Genomic DNA, 17203 nt, shown 5'->3' with positions numbered 1-17203 from the left:
TGTACTTTATGAAAAGAAATTCAATTACTTAGCGATTGAAGGCCTGAAATATAAAAGTATCTCCCAAAGAAAACAATCAGAATGTTTTTTCATTTTATGTAAATTAGGACTTAAAATTTGAGAAAAACCTATAAAATAGGACACTCATGAGTTTTTAAGTATTTGAAGACTTCAAATTAATAAATATTCAGAAAGGATCAAATCACATGCTTAATACTAATATACACTAGCAAAATGGGATTCTACAACCTAAACTCTGGCACTGCAATTATCTAAATAATGCTGTGTGCATATGAACCAGACTATAAAGTAGGGAAATTTCTCATGATATAAGAAACAGACGACACAACAAAAGGAAACCAACGCAGCACGGCCTACGGACCCCACGCTGCCTGTGGACCCAGCACTGCTAGTGCCCTACACCAAGGTACACACGTGTGTGCTCTGTCACTCAGTTGCATCCAACTCTTTGCAACTCCCTTGGGCTGTAACCCAGCAGGGTCCTCTGTCCATGGGATTCTCCAGGCAAGAATAGTGGAGTGAGATGCCACGCCCTCCTCCAGGGGAGCTTCCCGACACAGGGATCGAGCCCGCGTCTCCTGTGTCTGCTTGCACTGGCAGGTGGATTCTTTACTGCTGAGCCCACATCAAGGTACATTTTCTAGCAAACATCTCCTAACTCTGGACAGAATGTAACCCAAACTTTATTGTAAAAGTCAGTAAGAAAACACTTTCTCCAGATTTCACTTTGGAGAAATGTATGTCCAACTTTGCTAGAAAAGATCATTCCATAAAGAAGGCTTTTTGGTCTTTGTGAACTAACTTCTGAAATACGAATGGTTTACTACTTCAGTAATATTGATGATACTAACAATACCAACTTATGAGTAATACTAACTTTCTCAAACCACAAAAAATAACAAAATAAGTATAAAATATATCAGAATACCAGCCGCTCTCCTAAGTAAAGAGTCTCTTGGAATAACCACAGGTTCTGTTTCTTCCAAGTCACTTTCTGACTTGGATTCATCATCTGACCAAGGATTCCGTTTCTTCACTTTCTTTGCACTCGGTTTACCAGATGATGTAGGTGTTTTTCTCACCCTGGTACCTAAAAACAAATGAGTAACAATAAGGTATGTATCAATACTTACCTAAATATCATTAGTAAAAATAAAACTATTATAACGAAAAGTTCATTATAATGTTTGTGAGAACCGAAGATATTACTTCACCTACCAGAAAAACAGCACAAAGAATCTACTAATGCCCTGAACATACACATTTTCTCACAAACAAAAAACTGTAGTGATCCCTCACCAGGCTCTTTTTTCTCCCTTTTGGGTTTGGGGCCTCTGTGTACAGGAGCTGACGGGATCGGCGCCTCTTCCCCACCTTCCACTGCTGCTCCGCTGAGCTCTTCATCAAAGTCCACTCGGACTGCTGTGGCATCCAGATCGCCCTATACATTAAAAAGGAAGCCAAACCATCAGTAAAAATACAAGCCGAATTAATATCATATGTACTTTAGAGGCACATTTCCAGTCAATAGAGAGCTTTTCTGTATCAGATGAATAAAAAGAATGCGTGGGTCTACTGAGGCCCTAAGAGATGACACTGATCAGACCATGCTTTTTATGCAGCTATGGAAAATGATCCTGCTTACCACCCTAATCTATCAGTGCATTCTGTGAGATGACAGCTACTTAAAACCAACTGTAAGAAATAGGAAGGCAGCTTCTGATTATCCAAGGGACTTTCAGACTCAAAGTTAAGGACAAGGTACCAAAAGGTACCTGAAAAATTCATTGCTAGAGCTCAGGCCTCTATCCACCAGGAAAAAACCTTCAGATTATTGAAGATAATAAAAATAATCTTTAGATTATTATTATGAGAATAAAACATGACATGTCATATACTGCTAAGCATAAGACAAAGTCCCCTGACCCTGAAACGGAGAAAGAACAGAGTGACCTGTGAGGAGACGTGAGCAATCCTGCCCAGGGCCGGACAGACAATAGGGAAAAGGAGCCCTTTCCACTGGACACTGAAGACTCGGGCACATCCACCAGTTAACTGGATACTGAAGACTCGGGCACATCCACCAGTGAACTGGACACTGAAGACTCGGGCACATCCCCCAGCGAGTGAGGAGGGAAAGGACGGTGACTCGGTCTGCTGGCTCAAGGACAGCTGAGAGGGAAGGTCCATCACGTCTGACTCTCTGTGACCCCATGGACCGCAGCCCACCAGGCTCCTCTGTCCATGGGATTCTCCAGGCAAGAGTACTGGAGGGGGCCGCTATGCCCTCCTCCAGGGGAGCTTCCTGACCCACAGATAGAACTGGCATCTCTTATGTCTCCCTGCATTGGCAGCCGGGTTCTTTACCACCAGTGCCACCTGGGAAGCGTAAGGGCAGCCAGGTGGAAGCTGAATCACTGCACACAAGGGGTCACTGTGAATAACCAGTCTTGTCTTTTGGAAATATCACCCTGGTGGAAAGAGATAAGACAGAGGAATGAAGTGAAGAAGGTAGAGTCAGGACTGGCTGACTACAGACAGGATTGCTGGAGCCACATGGCTCACCTTAAACTGCCTCAGAGAAAATATACTGAATCCCAAGATAGTGTCAGTGGGGACCAAGATAAAAGCGTGGGTTTGGGGACTCTTTTATAGTCAGTCAGTAGGACTAAGTTACTGATTAAATGAGATACTCACCAGCTTCTGGCCTATGTTAGTGATGGCTGATCATGCCCAAAGCTAGATCAGGCAGAGGCAGGAGGGGAGTTTTAAAACTAGGATTAAGTCAGGCATGCTGAGTGTGTGGGGCTTGGGTGCATTCTGATGGCTGCGTTAGTCCAGCTCTCCTGGAACCATGACCACTTCAGGACATCGATTCAAGAGTCATCAAGTGATAAACGCTCTGAGCACAAATGCAATCACTCAAGGAGAGTACAAAAGGCGCAGAGAAATGTGCTGAGAACGGATCCTGACTAACACCATGTGAAATGGAGAGAAGAGAAGCCATTTCCAAGAAGAGAAAGCTCTGTGTGCAGGTGAGCGTGTGAGACCCTGGTTCTCAGCACAGCAGGAGAGGGCTCCCCCGCAGCCCAGTGCCCCATCTGGGGCTCCACTCTCTCTCTGCACAGAGAGCCCTCCGGCCTCACCCAGTGCCCAGGCTCATCTCCCAAGTTCCCAGGTTCACCCGGCACGCTCTGCTTCTAAACTCAGCCTGCCCAGAAAAGTCAGCCTTTCTCCTTGTGACCATCAGGCTCCTGCTTCCTCAGCTCTGAGATGTTTCCTTCCTCTGGCTAACCGACCCCCATTCTCCGAGAGGCTTTTAAATCCACTGTAACATCAATCAACCCAATGATAGAGGCTGTGTCTGATGATCTTTTAACTAAAGGTAAAAACAAATAGTAAAAGATGACAGTTTACTTCAAAAGCCAAACAGACCCTTTTCTACTGTAAGACTTCCTTAACTGGTCATGATACAGAACTAAAGTTTATGGTTTATACTTGTTGTTGCTACTGTTCCATGATTTTAATTTAGAATACTGAGTAGAATATTTCTCTTTCTTTTTAGAAATGGGATGAAGTCAAGTCTCACTCTTTACATGTATGTGGGTCCTTGAGTAATGTCTTCATCCTATGTATGGATCAACTGCTTTCATGAACAAATGACTTCCTATCACAGTGAAATAGCAATACATTTGAAACAAAAAATACAGCATGATTTCATAACAGTAAAATTACGATTCCTACAAACATCATTACTGAGGTGGAGCCCACCCGCGAGCCGTGTGCTACCTTTCTCTTCTTCAGCAGCTTCTTGCTGGCATCTGCCTTCATGGCAGTGATCTCAGGAACCACTCTCCTGCCGTAAGGGGAGGGCATCGTCTCTTCTAGCTGAAGCTTCTTCACCTTAGGTTTGCCAACCTTCCCCTTGATTGCTTTTCCGGCCATCCCGGCCAGAACGTCTTCTCGTTCCTGCGCTTCCACTTTCTGGAGAGGAATCATTAAGGATGGGGAGGAAGGTGGGGCATAAACAACTCATCAGAAAAGATAATTGGGACTGCAGAAGAAGTCAAAGCTCATTTTAGTCAGGAACAGAGCTTTCTTTTCAGGTGATCTAACCTAAGAAAAAAACAATTCTAAACCAGAAGGCCTGGGCTATAGTCCCAGTTCTATCTAACAAGCTTCTCATTTGTAAGACAAGGGGTTGTAACTAAATGGCCTACGTGGTCCCGCCCAGCCCTAGAACCCTATGACATATGATGGGGTCAGGACCGCTGATGCCCTGGTATCATCAGAGGCCTAGCGAACCGTACAAAAAGGCAATTCTGGTAACAAATATGACGCCGTGCTTTACTCTTGCTTTACCTTGCTTCAATCTTAATGGATATTAATTTTTAAATGTATAAGTCAGCAGGGAAAAGTCTCAAATTTAAAAAAAAATAACTCATAACAGAAGAAAAGTATAAATCAAGGCAACACGTGATACTGTGATACTTGAAAGATCATTAAAATTCCAGAAATTGTATTAGGCAACTAATATACCACACTCATTCTTAAGAGTTTGAATTCTGACTTAGGTTATAAAACTAGAGCATGTGGAAAATAAATCAATGAAACAACTAAAACCAATAAATATAAGTAATATCATGATTAATAATAAATAGTAATTTACCTTGTACTACTCAAAATTAGATGATCATATTGCTACCATATTGCTATCATATTACTTGAATATAATTCTAAGATTTTAAGTGAGTTAATTAAAAATAAATTAGGCAATTTTAGGAAAAGTTGTATTTTATATCTTTCTCTACATTTTTTCTTTTATTTTTAAAAATGGAATTCTACTTGGAGAAAACTAAATTTAAAAAAATTTTAAATTTCTCTATTAAAAGTCTAAAGAGACTATCATTCTACTTTTTAAAAATCAAATACCTATATTTAATCACATATATATATTGTTCTTACCTCTTTGGGGGGAAAACATTAAAATTGAAGCAATAAGCTAATTTGAAGTCAGTTAAGCAATTTTAATTAGTAGAGAGTATTAGAATTTAACTCATTCTAAAATCCCACTCCATAGCTTTTATTCATCTACATCAGACATAACCGTTTTTTGACTTCATATAGCTAGAAGCTTAATCCTCTGCAGCTTATAAACACATTAACCTTTGTAGAGTTAAAGGAAATCCTAAGATAATTTAATTTTAAAAACTTTCATTTTGTTTGATAAACATTACTCTTTCAAATATATTTTAATGGAGACTTAACCTACATCCAGTTCTTCAACAAAAGCTGCTAAATCTTCTTTCCAAAGATCTGAAGGAGATTTCCTTTTAAGATCACTGACCTCTCGCCCCTATAATAAAAAAGTAGTGTGATTTAAACATTCAGTTATAAATGTATAATTTTTAAATGGATAAAGGATATATAAAACTATTTTTGGAAAAGAAAAATAAATATATGGAAAACACTGAAATAATTTCAAATTATTTAACCCACAGAAGTTCATACTTTTGCATCTCTCTGTTTAATCAGTTCTTCAACTTTTTCTTTAGTAAGAGACCATAGAGACATATTTAAAATATAATTAAAATCAGGGCCTGAAGGAGTTCCTGAATCAGAGGAACTATCATCATGCTGGTTTTGTGATTCTTCCTCTTCTGCTGCCTGCAAAGAATAATAAACTTTATATTAAAGTCCTGTATAATATGAAATCAATGTTGAATTTTACTGAATACTAAGTTTAAAATTCCACACATGCTACACTCTTAAAGCTACATCTTCAGGGTGGTGGGTTTATTTTAGATTATCTACAAGATTATCTATGAAAATATATTTCCTATAAAAAGTTTAAATTTTCTAAAAATGCAAAATAATGTCATCAAAAGGAATAGTATATTCAGCCTCTATTCAGGAATCTGGTGAAAAATTAACAGCTTGAGAAGACACTGCATCTTAACTGTGACAGAGCAGAAGTAACACTCTATCGTGCACTTTGTCAGGTCTTTGCACTGGAGAGTGAATAAACAATTTGAAACCTAAAAAAACATGTTTTACGGTTATAATAAATATGTTAAGATAGTCAGTCCCTAAGGGTGAATTCTTTTCTCAAGCAGGAACACTCAAGTAAGGACTAAGAAAAATTCACTTAAGAGTTGAAGAGCTGGTAGGTTAGAGTAAGAATTGTAAGGGCTATTCAAAACTTGTATTCATAAGGTCTTTTTTTCACAGAAATAGTTACAATTAAAACAATCTTCTTACACTAATACTAAATTTCAAAATCCAATGAATTTATTGTAAGTGACATCATCTTTAAAATTTTTTAAATAACAACAGCTGTTAAAATAAAATTGAATCTCAATTGTTAAAGGCACTCAGATCATTAAAAATGACTGAGTTAACCATGATACTCCATAAAACAAAAAGTTCACTTCCAGTAATCAAAAAAGAAAAGAAAAAAAGCCTTACAATTTAAAAAAAGTTTTACAATTTTAAATTTTCAGTAAAATAATGTATATATAAAAAAATTAAAGTTTAAGTTTATTTTAGAAGAGATAAAAATAAAAATTACAAAGAAAGATGCTTCATTGCATTCAAAGTATAAACTCAACTAAGTAACATTATCCAAGTAAGGAATGCTGTTGTTCAGTTGATAGACTATATAAGTATCTAGATAATTTAGGACAAATTAATACAATCTACAGCTTTTAAAATTTCTTCATGAAATAGTGTGCTGCTATGGAATTTCTTACACTACTATTAAAATACTATTAGGGTGTCAGGTGTCATAAAATCCTATTTAGACCCACACTTCAGAAGTCTATTTGCTCTAGGTTTTAATGACACACCAAGTATTGTTAATGAGTGCTCCATAAATGTGTATATGTATCACTGTTAACATGAAGATGACTAAGGACACTTTCAGGGGAAAAAAGAAAAAAAAACACCGCTTTTCAAGTTCCAGTGACAATTCTACCATGCTTTTGATCTTCTGATTATCTACTTTATAATTCTCTCTCCTTCAACTCTACATAACAAGACACTCTTGTAAGAGCAGCTCCTTCTGTTTCTGAAACCCCCAAAGTGAACAACATGCTGAGAGATTTTTGAGGGTTACAATGAAAGTACTGAAACCAAGCATGAGCTTTTACCCGTGAGGTCTATTTGCACCAGAAGGGCATTCTCAAACCCTAAACACTTTCACTTTTAAAAACTAAACATTAAATTCATTAGCTTACTAGCAAAATTTTTAAAGATATAATTTAAACCAACAGTGATACAGAAGGGCAAGTAGTGTATAAACCATAACTTGAGGTGTAAGAATGCAATAAAACACACTGAAAGGAAAGCAAGTGCTTAAGGCATCTTAATTTTGAATACTCTCCCACTTTGTCCTACCCACCTCCCTCAATTATCTCAATATGTAAATTGATATATAATTCATTTTAGTTTTACTCATTCTAGTATATGTCATTCTAATGACAGTTCAAAATTGAAAAAACTTTAATGTAAATGAAAGCAGTATTTCTACGTAGTTTGAAATATACGAAAAACATTATGGTTGAGAACTCAAATGCTGGGAAGTTTAATGTTTCAGTGCAAGTTATATCACATAATCATAACTATTTTTTAAAATGCAAACATTTGCATTTAAAATGCAAACAGTATTATATATGTATACAATATTCAATTAAGTATCTGAAAACTAATCATTTCCAAGTTTCTTCTTTTTTGTACATTTGTGTTCTCAATCACAATGTGGTATCACCTCTTTAAATTATCCACAACAGCAAGAAGCTAATTTTTGAGAGAACTCTCAAAGTTTCAATATTCCATTCACTGAATTAGTATTAGTACTCTATGATCTAAAATGGATAATTTAATTAACAAAACATCAGACTTTTAATCTGAAGTCCCAGGGTTAAAATCTCCAGCTAAAGATCTACGCCAAGATCAGAGCACACACATGGGGCTCAATAAATACTGCTAAGTATTAACCATTCCATCTCTCATATCCCCAGAGTACAGGAAAGCCAGATCGAGGGAGTGGTGACCCCACACGGTGACTGCAGACTGCCCGGGGGGGATCATTTACGCACGACCAGAGCAGTTCCCAGAGTGACTTGCACCACACACCACCACCACCACCACCACCGTCCTTTACCAGCAGCTCACAAAGAAGGCCGAGGAGACTGAGCTACCTCCTCAAACCTGGAGCCACAGTCGAGGCCCAGGCAGAGCCACACTGGCCATGAGCTTTGTGGTGGGTGTGCACTGCCAATTCCTGTACCATATCCGTTTCATGGATAAACAGAAGACTTCAGTCTCCAAACACACCACTCAGCACTGTTAGCAGTACTAAATTCAAAATTCAGGGGTTGGGTTTTTGGTTCGCTTTGGAAGTTGCTTTTAAAAGCTTCTCTGAATGTCTCATTCTGCAAATGATTACCTTTTCTTGTGCTTCTTTCCAGGCTTTCACTGGGTCAGATTCATAACCTCTCTGGACTAACATTTGAATCAAATCTTTCTTTGACCTATTCTCTATGTGAGGGAAAAATAAAGTTAGGATCAAGAAAAGAGATTCAATTTGTATTTGTTTATATTCTACTGATAAAAATGTCTTCTATTAATAAAGTTTTTTTTTCCATTTTAATTAATGTTCAAATTTTTAAAGGTTGCATCTTACCTATAGTGATTTTCCCTTGTATCTTCTCTAAAATGAAACGGGCTTGATTATTAAGCTTAGTAGATTCTGCTCCCAACATTCCTACAAGCCACTCCTTTCGTAAACCATAATAGCTTAATCGTAAATCAAAGAATTCTTTCAAAATATCTTGCACAGTTTCATACTTCTTCAGACATCCCATATGATCAAAGAGTACCTATGCAAAATACAAAATTTTCAAAGATTATATAAATCTGTGTTGGTATTTTTAGCTTGTGTTATGTCCTACAGTATTTAAAATAACCATAATACACTTACATGAATACACACCACTCCTAAAAGCCAGAACCAAAATTATTCAGCACATTTCTGTGAATATTCCTTCGATAACTTTGAGAAATGGATAAAATTTCAATTCTCAAAACTATGAAAATATGTTACGTTGGAATAAATTTTTAAGATAGGACCTTAAAATAAGGTTCTTATTTAAAACTATATAAACTATGGCTATAAAACCACCTAATATTTTTTTCAAACTAAAAAGAAACACATTCTATCTGTAAGTTTTTAAATGTTAAAGTTCTCTCTTTCCTGTATATTCAGATGTGCATTTGCCTCTCCTTTGATTTTTTGAAATGTGCTATAATTCACTCAAACTTCAACCTAGGGAGAAATCTTACTTCTCTATCCTTTTTATCCTTTTTCTATCAGTCATGGCACTTTTTCTCAGTCATTGTGCTATTGCTGGATTTTTTTTTCTTTTTTAAGTCTAAAAGCTAATTTGGAATGGAACGAGAATAATCATACATACTCACTTTTATTTTCCTCAATTATTTATAAGCTTAATAAAGCAGATTATAGTTACAAGAAGATGAGTACTTCATAATTAAAATGCTAATAGAGACAGACATAAGGCACACAGAAAGCCTGCAATAATCACACCCAGAACTTCAAGTCTGTGTGTCAAAGTATGTGTACCCTGTGTGTTCAAGCCCAGATGCAAAATGCAGAGCTGGGATTAAGAGTAGAGGATAATATTAGAGGAAAAGGAAAGTATCTCTAGATTCCTTAGCAAACATACAAGGGGAGAAGCATTCAGACTTACTACATTCACTTGTGTCATGAAGCCGGTTGCAAAAACCCCACTTACAAAATAAAAGAAAGGTTAAATTCATAGTAAATCTAGTTCACGTACCATGGAATTACAAGTAAGAGTAGTTTGAAGTTTAAAAACTTTGTGCAATCCAGCAGCTTCTGCTTGTGCTAGCTTCTCTTCAGTCATTTTCACTACAAATTTCACAGTTGTATCAGTATGATATTCTTTATAATCAGAAATTAATGCTGGTGTTTTATCTGTTCCATTTAGCATAGGTTCTAAAACCTGTTCTTTGTATACCTACAAAAGATTAAAAAATAAGTAATCCTTTCATGACACACATTCATGTTCTTAAACTACAAGTCACACACTCTTTTAAAATTCTCAATTCCAGTCGGGAGAAAAAGGGGAAACCTCCAGCTCCACCATCTCCGGCCCAGCCACTGCAGTCAGCAACATGCAGGGATCTTAATGGAGAAAGAAGATGACAAGGGCACAGCTCTGATCTGCCCAAAGGGTGAAAAGAGGCTGAGAGTGCAAACAGGATGGCATCAGCTAGAACTGACGACTTGACACCCGCCTATACTGACTGACGTGAATTTACGGACCACACTTGCAAGGGTTCCAAACATTATTCCTTACTCATTTCATATTCTACTCATTTCAGTGTAAACAAGATAACAGTCTTTTGAAAAGTTAGCTTCAGTCATTCTACATTTAGATAAGTTAAAAAACATTTTAATTACAATTTGAATATTCATAAGAATGTGTCAAAAATGCATGCAGGAATGTTTAAACACTCTATAGACTCAGGGCAAACAGAGATGGCATCCCATTCAAACCAGAACACACTATCTAATGCAACCGCCCTCCTCAGGCAGCTTGCATCTTGTACCAACCTGTGTCCAAGTTCTGACGGGGAGCTCGGTAATCTCCACCGTGTTTCTATCCACCACAAATATCTCACCACTGACTGCATACTGGTTTTGACCAAGTTCTTGGATCGTTCCTTTAAAGTTTTTGTAGTTTGGAAGCTGAAGAGACAAATAAAAATCCCTTATGGGCCCAACTCCTCACCGAGTGCCACCTCTGAAGGCCCCCAGTCAGGAGCTCTTGCCAGCTCAGGTTCACACGAATGAACCCAAATTCCTCTCGTCCACAGCAGGCCCTCTCCACACAATCGCTCGGGCTTGAATTCACAGCTTCTGTTCTCAAAGGCCCAGCATTCCCTAACCTTGAAACCTTAGTGTCATCTTTCCTAGTCTTCCAAGAATACTACTTTTTGTCCCCAGTCTATTACCTAAATCCTTCCTTCTCCTGTAGATTAAAAATTCTCTAAATTCAGATTCCTCAGATGTTATGTTAGCTCTGCAGTCCAGAGCCAATGATCTGCCTTCCAGATCACTACTTATATGTCTCGAATATTTTGAATATTCTCACTGTCTTCTACCCAGCATGCCCTCACACCCTATATAACTATATGAGTCTCACTCAGCCCCTCAGGCAAATGACAAGGCCCTCCCCGCACCGCGCCCCCACCCCCCCGCCCCCGCTTCTCTGATCCCTATGTGTTACTATCACTACGCAGTCAGGTGCACAGCAGAGCACATTTCTCCTGGCACACTGAGCAACTAGCACTGTCCTCTGTCACTGTGAACCACATGCCCAGACGTCCTGCCTCGACAAAAGATTAACTTTTTGAAGACAGGGATCATAATATTTTATCTCACCACTTAGCACAGTATCATATATAGAAGATTATATATATATGTATATATACATACACACATATGTAAATGTAAGAAACATATTAACTTAATACTCAATATATCTGAAATAATTAAAATAAAATGCAATAATCATTGTAAGTAATCTGATACTCCTGTTAGAAATATTTTAAAGTACTTTATTTAGAGGAAAAACAGATTTTAAATCACACTCAATCTAATTTTTTTAAATACAAAAATGAAATAAAACTTGGAGTGAAATACATAAAAATATTAAGCTTCTATATACATGGAGTATGTTTTCCTCTTTGCTTATGAATCTAGACGATTTTAAACCATGTAGAAGAGGGCAAAGCATGTCGGAGGTTTTCCTTAGAGGGAGTTGGGGAAGAGCTGAACAATCAATGATGTGAGGAAAGGGGAAAAGTAAATATGGAGACATATTAAAATACCTGCAGTGTGTTTTTAAGTATCCTCATGACTCTCTAACATGATTTAGTTGCTGAAGAACAATAAAAAGTTGCATATAACTTTATCATATAAGCCTTATTCTTTATATAATTTAGATATTTGAAAGTCTGAAAAAAGCCTGAAATACTTTTACATTAAAATTTTAATAAACAGTTTCTCCCCATAAGCCTTATCTGCAGGCTTTTTGCAAACTTTATCTTTTACTGTAAGCACACATCAAGTTCTACACTAAGAAGGTCCTTACTGTCTAAAATACGTTCTAAAATGAAAATGGTTCCATTACTTTTCTAAAATTACTGACTTTGTAGTTCACACAATATCATTTGTTAAATACAAAAAAAAACCAATATAAGCAGTAAATTCTGCATCATTACCATGGGATGAGGATCCAGGCCATCGAGCATTCGCCTGACATTGTTCACAATCTCTCTGGCATCGTAGTTGGGCAGCTTACAAGCCCACCCTGTGCCAATGCCCTCAGCACCATTTATTAAAACCATTGGAATTATGGGAATATACCACTCAGGCTCCACACGCTGATTATCATCATAAAGGAATTTAAGCAGGTTGTCATCCACAGCAGGAAAAAGCAGTCTTGCTAAAGTGCTAATGAAAGGAAAAAGAGAAACGTGCAGCAATGTCACAGTTTGAAAAAAAAAAAAAAACTTTATATGTGATTACTTTACATGTCAGAAATCTTTTAAAATAATGCATTTAAAGTTTTTGGTTACAAGTACTTAATTTAAACTTAACAATAAAATTTACTTGACCGTATTACCAAATGTATTTCTCTCAGGCACAAAGCCAGAATAAAACAGCCCTGTTTTACTTAGATTACTTACTGACTAACCTGCCTAAATTCTTCATATTGATATATAACCTGGTAAGGATTTCCTCTTATTCTGACTAAACCACAAAACCCACTTTCAGCCTAAATAGTTAGATCAGAAAAATCCTTACATTCATTAGGACTGGCTTCACCAATAATTCATAAAAACCGAGATGTGACCAAATACTTTGGAACATTCACCCTGAACATAACACTCAAGCTTCTCTCTCCATAGTTAAGTTAGTTAAGACGCTCAGTCGTGTCCGATTCTTTGCAACCCCATAGACTGTAGCCTATCAGGCTGTTCTGTCCATCCATGGGATTTCAGGCAAGAATACTGGAGTGGGTTGCCATTTCCTTCTCCAGGGGGATCTTCCCAACCCAGGGATTGAACCCAGGTCTCCCACATTGTAGGCAGATGCTTTTACCATCTGAGCCCCCAGGGAATATGGCTCTCTCTCCATAGCTACACTTCTATGACACATTTTGTTAGTTCCAATAACCTTCCAATAGTACTTATGCCATTATATCTACAAATGATTACCTCAACATTGTGAAAATATAACGAGGGCTCGCAGCATCTTTGCCCCCGTGAAGTCGAGTTCCAAACTGACCAATAGGCTGAAGCAAGTTGATGTTGTTGCTCCCCACAAAGTTCTGAGCCAAGTTCACAATAGTCATCATCAATGCTTGCTGCAGAACAGACACAGAATACATTCACAAAGTTCCTCCATGAATCTCATTTTATTAAAACACAAATCCTCAATTCTTTAACATTTCCAAAGACCTCATAAAAGGAAAAACACTTGATTTTGCTGAATTATCCTATTATCATTCTTCATGCCAGGAAGTATAGCTCTCAATTAATTCCAGTCTCCATGCTTGCTTACTTCTCCATGATGATAAGCAGACATCTCGGCAACAGATCCAGCCAACTGTGCAACTTTCACTTCACGTTTATCATTCCTCTTGAAACAGGTAAATAAAACTTTTCGTTGACCTGGTTTAAAACCTGATTTTAAAAAGAAAAACCCTCTTTTAAAAATATTACTCAAGACTGAGTTGCAATGTTTCTTTTAGTGACAAGAATGTTCTATATATTCAAGAGAAAAAGGCAAAGATATAGTCTGTTTACTAAAAATCACTAAAATTGCTGAGACTGTAACAAAATGAGTACCTACTAACATATTTTATATCATCTTAAGCTATTCTAAAAGTGAAGAACCAATTGAAAGACCCCTTCTAGTCTCAAAGAACTGCTGGGTGGCACCAAATTCCTTTCACAGGAGCTTTCAAACACTCATATTCCCAAAATGCCAGTTGTGATAAAAGTATCAGCAAGGCATCAAATAGCCTAAAAACTATTAGAATACCCTAAATCTGGAATGCTCTTATAAAGAAGAGATATGTTCTGGTAATTAAGAATGCAGGCTTTAGATTCTCACTAATCTGGATACTCTTCTCAACTTAGCCATGACTTTCTACAACTTACTAAACCATTAAAGTCTCAGTGTCTTCTCAGTGTAACATAAATAATTACCTTAACAGGGTGACCATAAGGATTACATGAGATAATATAAGCAAAGCACTATGCTTTCTGATCATTTTTCCTGCTCTAGACCAAGGAGCACAGTAATAAACTTTTCAGTATATACCAGCTATCATCATTACCATGGGCCCAGAGCACAAAGCAAAAGGATAATAAAATATGGTCACTTTTCTTGAGAATTTTATAATCTAATTGAGCAGGCAAAATTAACATAAGTAAAATAAGAGGCACACACTACTGGCATAGAAGTTGACAGCACCTGAGACCAAATTAGACTGCAACTTCTAACGAAGACTTCAGAGACCGGATGTGACCTAAAGCTAGAACTAGATAGATTATAGAAGCATCTGTTTTAGCTGAAAAACCAAGGGACATAAAGATGAACTAATTTTTAAAAGTTATAAAATCAAAACGCTCTAGATAAAAGACTAAAATCTGCTCCAACTACTCAGTAGCAGTCTAATTTTTTTGTCATGTTACATAAGCTAAAGCATTAAATTTTGGGGACTGAGGTCTAGGGCCATACCACCTTGAATGAGATTTATCTTGTCTGACCTTGAAGACTAAGTAGGGTTGGGCCTGGTTAGTACTTGGATGGGAGGCTCTGGGTACTGAGGAGTAAAGGTGCTTTTAAAATTTGGTCTGATAAATACTCTGCTGCTGCTGCTGCTAAGTCATGTTAGTCGTGTCCAACTCTGTGCGACCCCACAGACGGCAGCCCAACAGGCTCCTCTGTCCCTGGGAGAACTTATCAAAATCACATTTTACTTTTTATTTTAAAAAGTCTCCAATAACTTGGAGCTAAAACTTTAAAAATTTGCAAGCTATTAATATTTAGAAACTCAAAAAGGGCTTAAAATTCAAATTAAAGAATATAAAATATTTCAAAACTTCTAAAACATCTCAAAAGCAACTTTAGAATTTTAAAAATTATTATAAGGATGGGTTAAAATACATGAAATTAAAATACACTCAATAACACTCAAAAATGAAAAAGCGTCTTAAACATAAGCTACTTACCATCAACAAGAGATGGTATAGATCTTTCATTGTCTGAGTTTGAGAAGAGAATCAATTCCTTGTTGATAAAATCATTATAAGTCAAATGCTTGGTTGCTGTACCATATAAGAATTGCTAAGGGAAAAGTCACATAGCAATTACGTCATTATTACTCCATGGATTTTTAGCCTTTCTCTTTCTTCCCCCAGATCACAGCTCTTTATGACTAACCTCTGGTAAGCCATGTAACCTACGCTGTCTCCGATCTTCCATAAAGTTCGTTAACCATTCTTTTCTGTCATCGATCTTCTTCTTACTGAATGCCTGAAAAATTCCAGATAATTTAATACATTAAAAAAATTAATTTCACTATAGAATTAAAATTTATAAAAGCAAATAATTATTAATTTCTGTGAAATTATAAAGTCTTTTCCAACACACTTTTATCAAAAATACATTTGAATAGAGGTCTCTGAATTAAAGAACTATGAAAGCAGAGCATAATCTGAGGTGATGGGGAATGACACTAAGAATAACTAGGCTGGGCTTAGAATTAAAGAGAGACATCCCACAGCAAGCCAAGACTGGGAGGGGAAGGATGGCAGACAGAGGGAAAGGGCATTGGGAGAGATTTCTTTTTTAATTTTTAATTGGAGTTTAATTGCTTTACAATGCTTTGTCGGTTTCTGGTGTACAACAGCATGAATCAGCCATAAGTACACAGATATGCCCTCCCTCTGGAGCCTCCCTCCCTCCCCCATCCCACCCCTCTGGTCATCACAGAGCACCAAACTGGACTCCCTGTGCTCTACAGCAGTGAGCTACCTTACGCATGGTAGTATATGTATGTCAATGTGACTCTCAATTCATTCCCCACCCCTCTGTCTAGAGAGATTTCTTAATTAACTTTGTTACCAAGGTAATGGCAGCATCATCTTCAGGACCAGCATATCTAAATAAGATACGGTGCCTTTCCATATCAGCAAAATATTCCTTGGCTTCCTTAGCTGTACTGGTACCCAACCCTGCACAATTTTTAAAATGAAAGTAAAAATAAGCCAGACAGGAAGAAAAAGACAAATGCTGTATAATCTCACTTATATGTGGAATCTAAAAAAACAAAAAGTCAAACTCAGAGTAACACAGAGTAGAATAGTGGTTACCAGGGGCTGAGGGGAAAAGGGAAACAGATGTCAGTCAAAAGCACAAACTTTCAGTTATGAAATGAATAAATTCTGGGGAATCTAATTACAGCACAATGCCTATAGTTAATAATACCATACTGCATATATGAAAATTACTTAGAATAGACATTAAACGTTCTCTCAAAAAAAAAAAAAAAGCTATAGAAATGATTAACAAAATCCAGAATGTAGGAAATGATACAGGACAAACTATCCAACTTTTTAAACAAATAAATTACATGGAAAACAAAAAAACAATGTAAGATTTAATAGACCTATCAACCAAATGCAGTGTGTGGGCTCTGTTTGGATCCTGATTCAAAAATATATACATATATAAATGAACATTTTTAATATAATCAGGAGAATTTTAACAGATTGAGTATTTAAGGTTATTAAAGAAAGGTATGATAATGGTATGATGGGCACCAAAAAATCCTTTTAGAAATACATACTAAAGGATTATAGAAATTAATTATATTATTAATGCCTGGAAGTTATTAGGTTGGTACAAAAGTAATTGAGGTTTTAGGCTATGAATTTTAAATCATTATAATTAGGCTCAAACACATTTTCATTAATCAAAATAGGAACCAGTACAATCAACACAATTTTGCCAACAAGAAATGCTCGTTTATTCTTGTAGCATAAACACTGGCGC

General features: G+C 36.8%; 1 protein-coding gene across 5 annotated transcripts in view; it reads right to left on the bottom strand.

Annotated features, from left to right (window-relative positions):
- TOP2B (DNA topoisomerase II beta) overlaps positions 1-17203 on the bottom strand; it is a 63171-nt gene that overhangs the window by 10465 nt on the left and 35503 nt on the right. For all 5 annotated transcript variants that reach the window (XM_024986386.2, XM_024986381.2, XM_024986380.2 and 2 more), the window contains exons 16-30: positions 16274-16383; positions 15590-15682; positions 15379-15493; positions 13700-13821; positions 13354-13502; positions 12355-12586; positions 10682-10816; positions 9882-10082; positions 8708-8903; positions 8471-8562; positions 5533-5688; positions 5294-5377; positions 3811-4005; positions 1321-1462; positions 950-1111 (exon numbers count right to left, since the gene is read on the bottom strand). In XM_024986386.2, the coding sequence (XP_024842154.1) occupies positions 950-1111; positions 1321-1462; positions 3811-4005; positions 5294-5377; positions 5533-5688; positions 8471-8562; positions 8708-8903; positions 9882-10082; positions 10682-10816; positions 12355-12586; positions 13354-13502; positions 13700-13821; positions 15379-15493; positions 15590-15682; positions 16274-16383 (2184 nt within the window). The remainder of the gene's footprint in view (positions 1-949; positions 1112-1320; positions 1463-3810; positions 4006-5293; positions 5378-5532; positions 5689-8470; positions 8563-8707; positions 8904-9881; positions 10083-10681; positions 10817-12354; positions 12587-13353; positions 13503-13699; positions 13822-15378; positions 15494-15589; positions 15683-16273; positions 16384-17203) is intronic.

The sequence above is a fragment of the Bos taurus genome, chromosome 27 (genome assembly GCF_002263795.3).
Source record: "Bos taurus isolate L1 Dominette 01449 registration number 42190680 breed Hereford chromosome 27, ARS-UCD2.0, whole genome shotgun sequence".
NCBI classification, from domain to species: Eukaryota; Metazoa; Chordata; class Mammalia; order Artiodactyla; family Bovidae; genus Bos; species Bos taurus.
The sequence above is the reverse complement of the archived record's forward strand: the minus strand, read 5'-3'. Positions and strand labels throughout refer to the sequence as shown.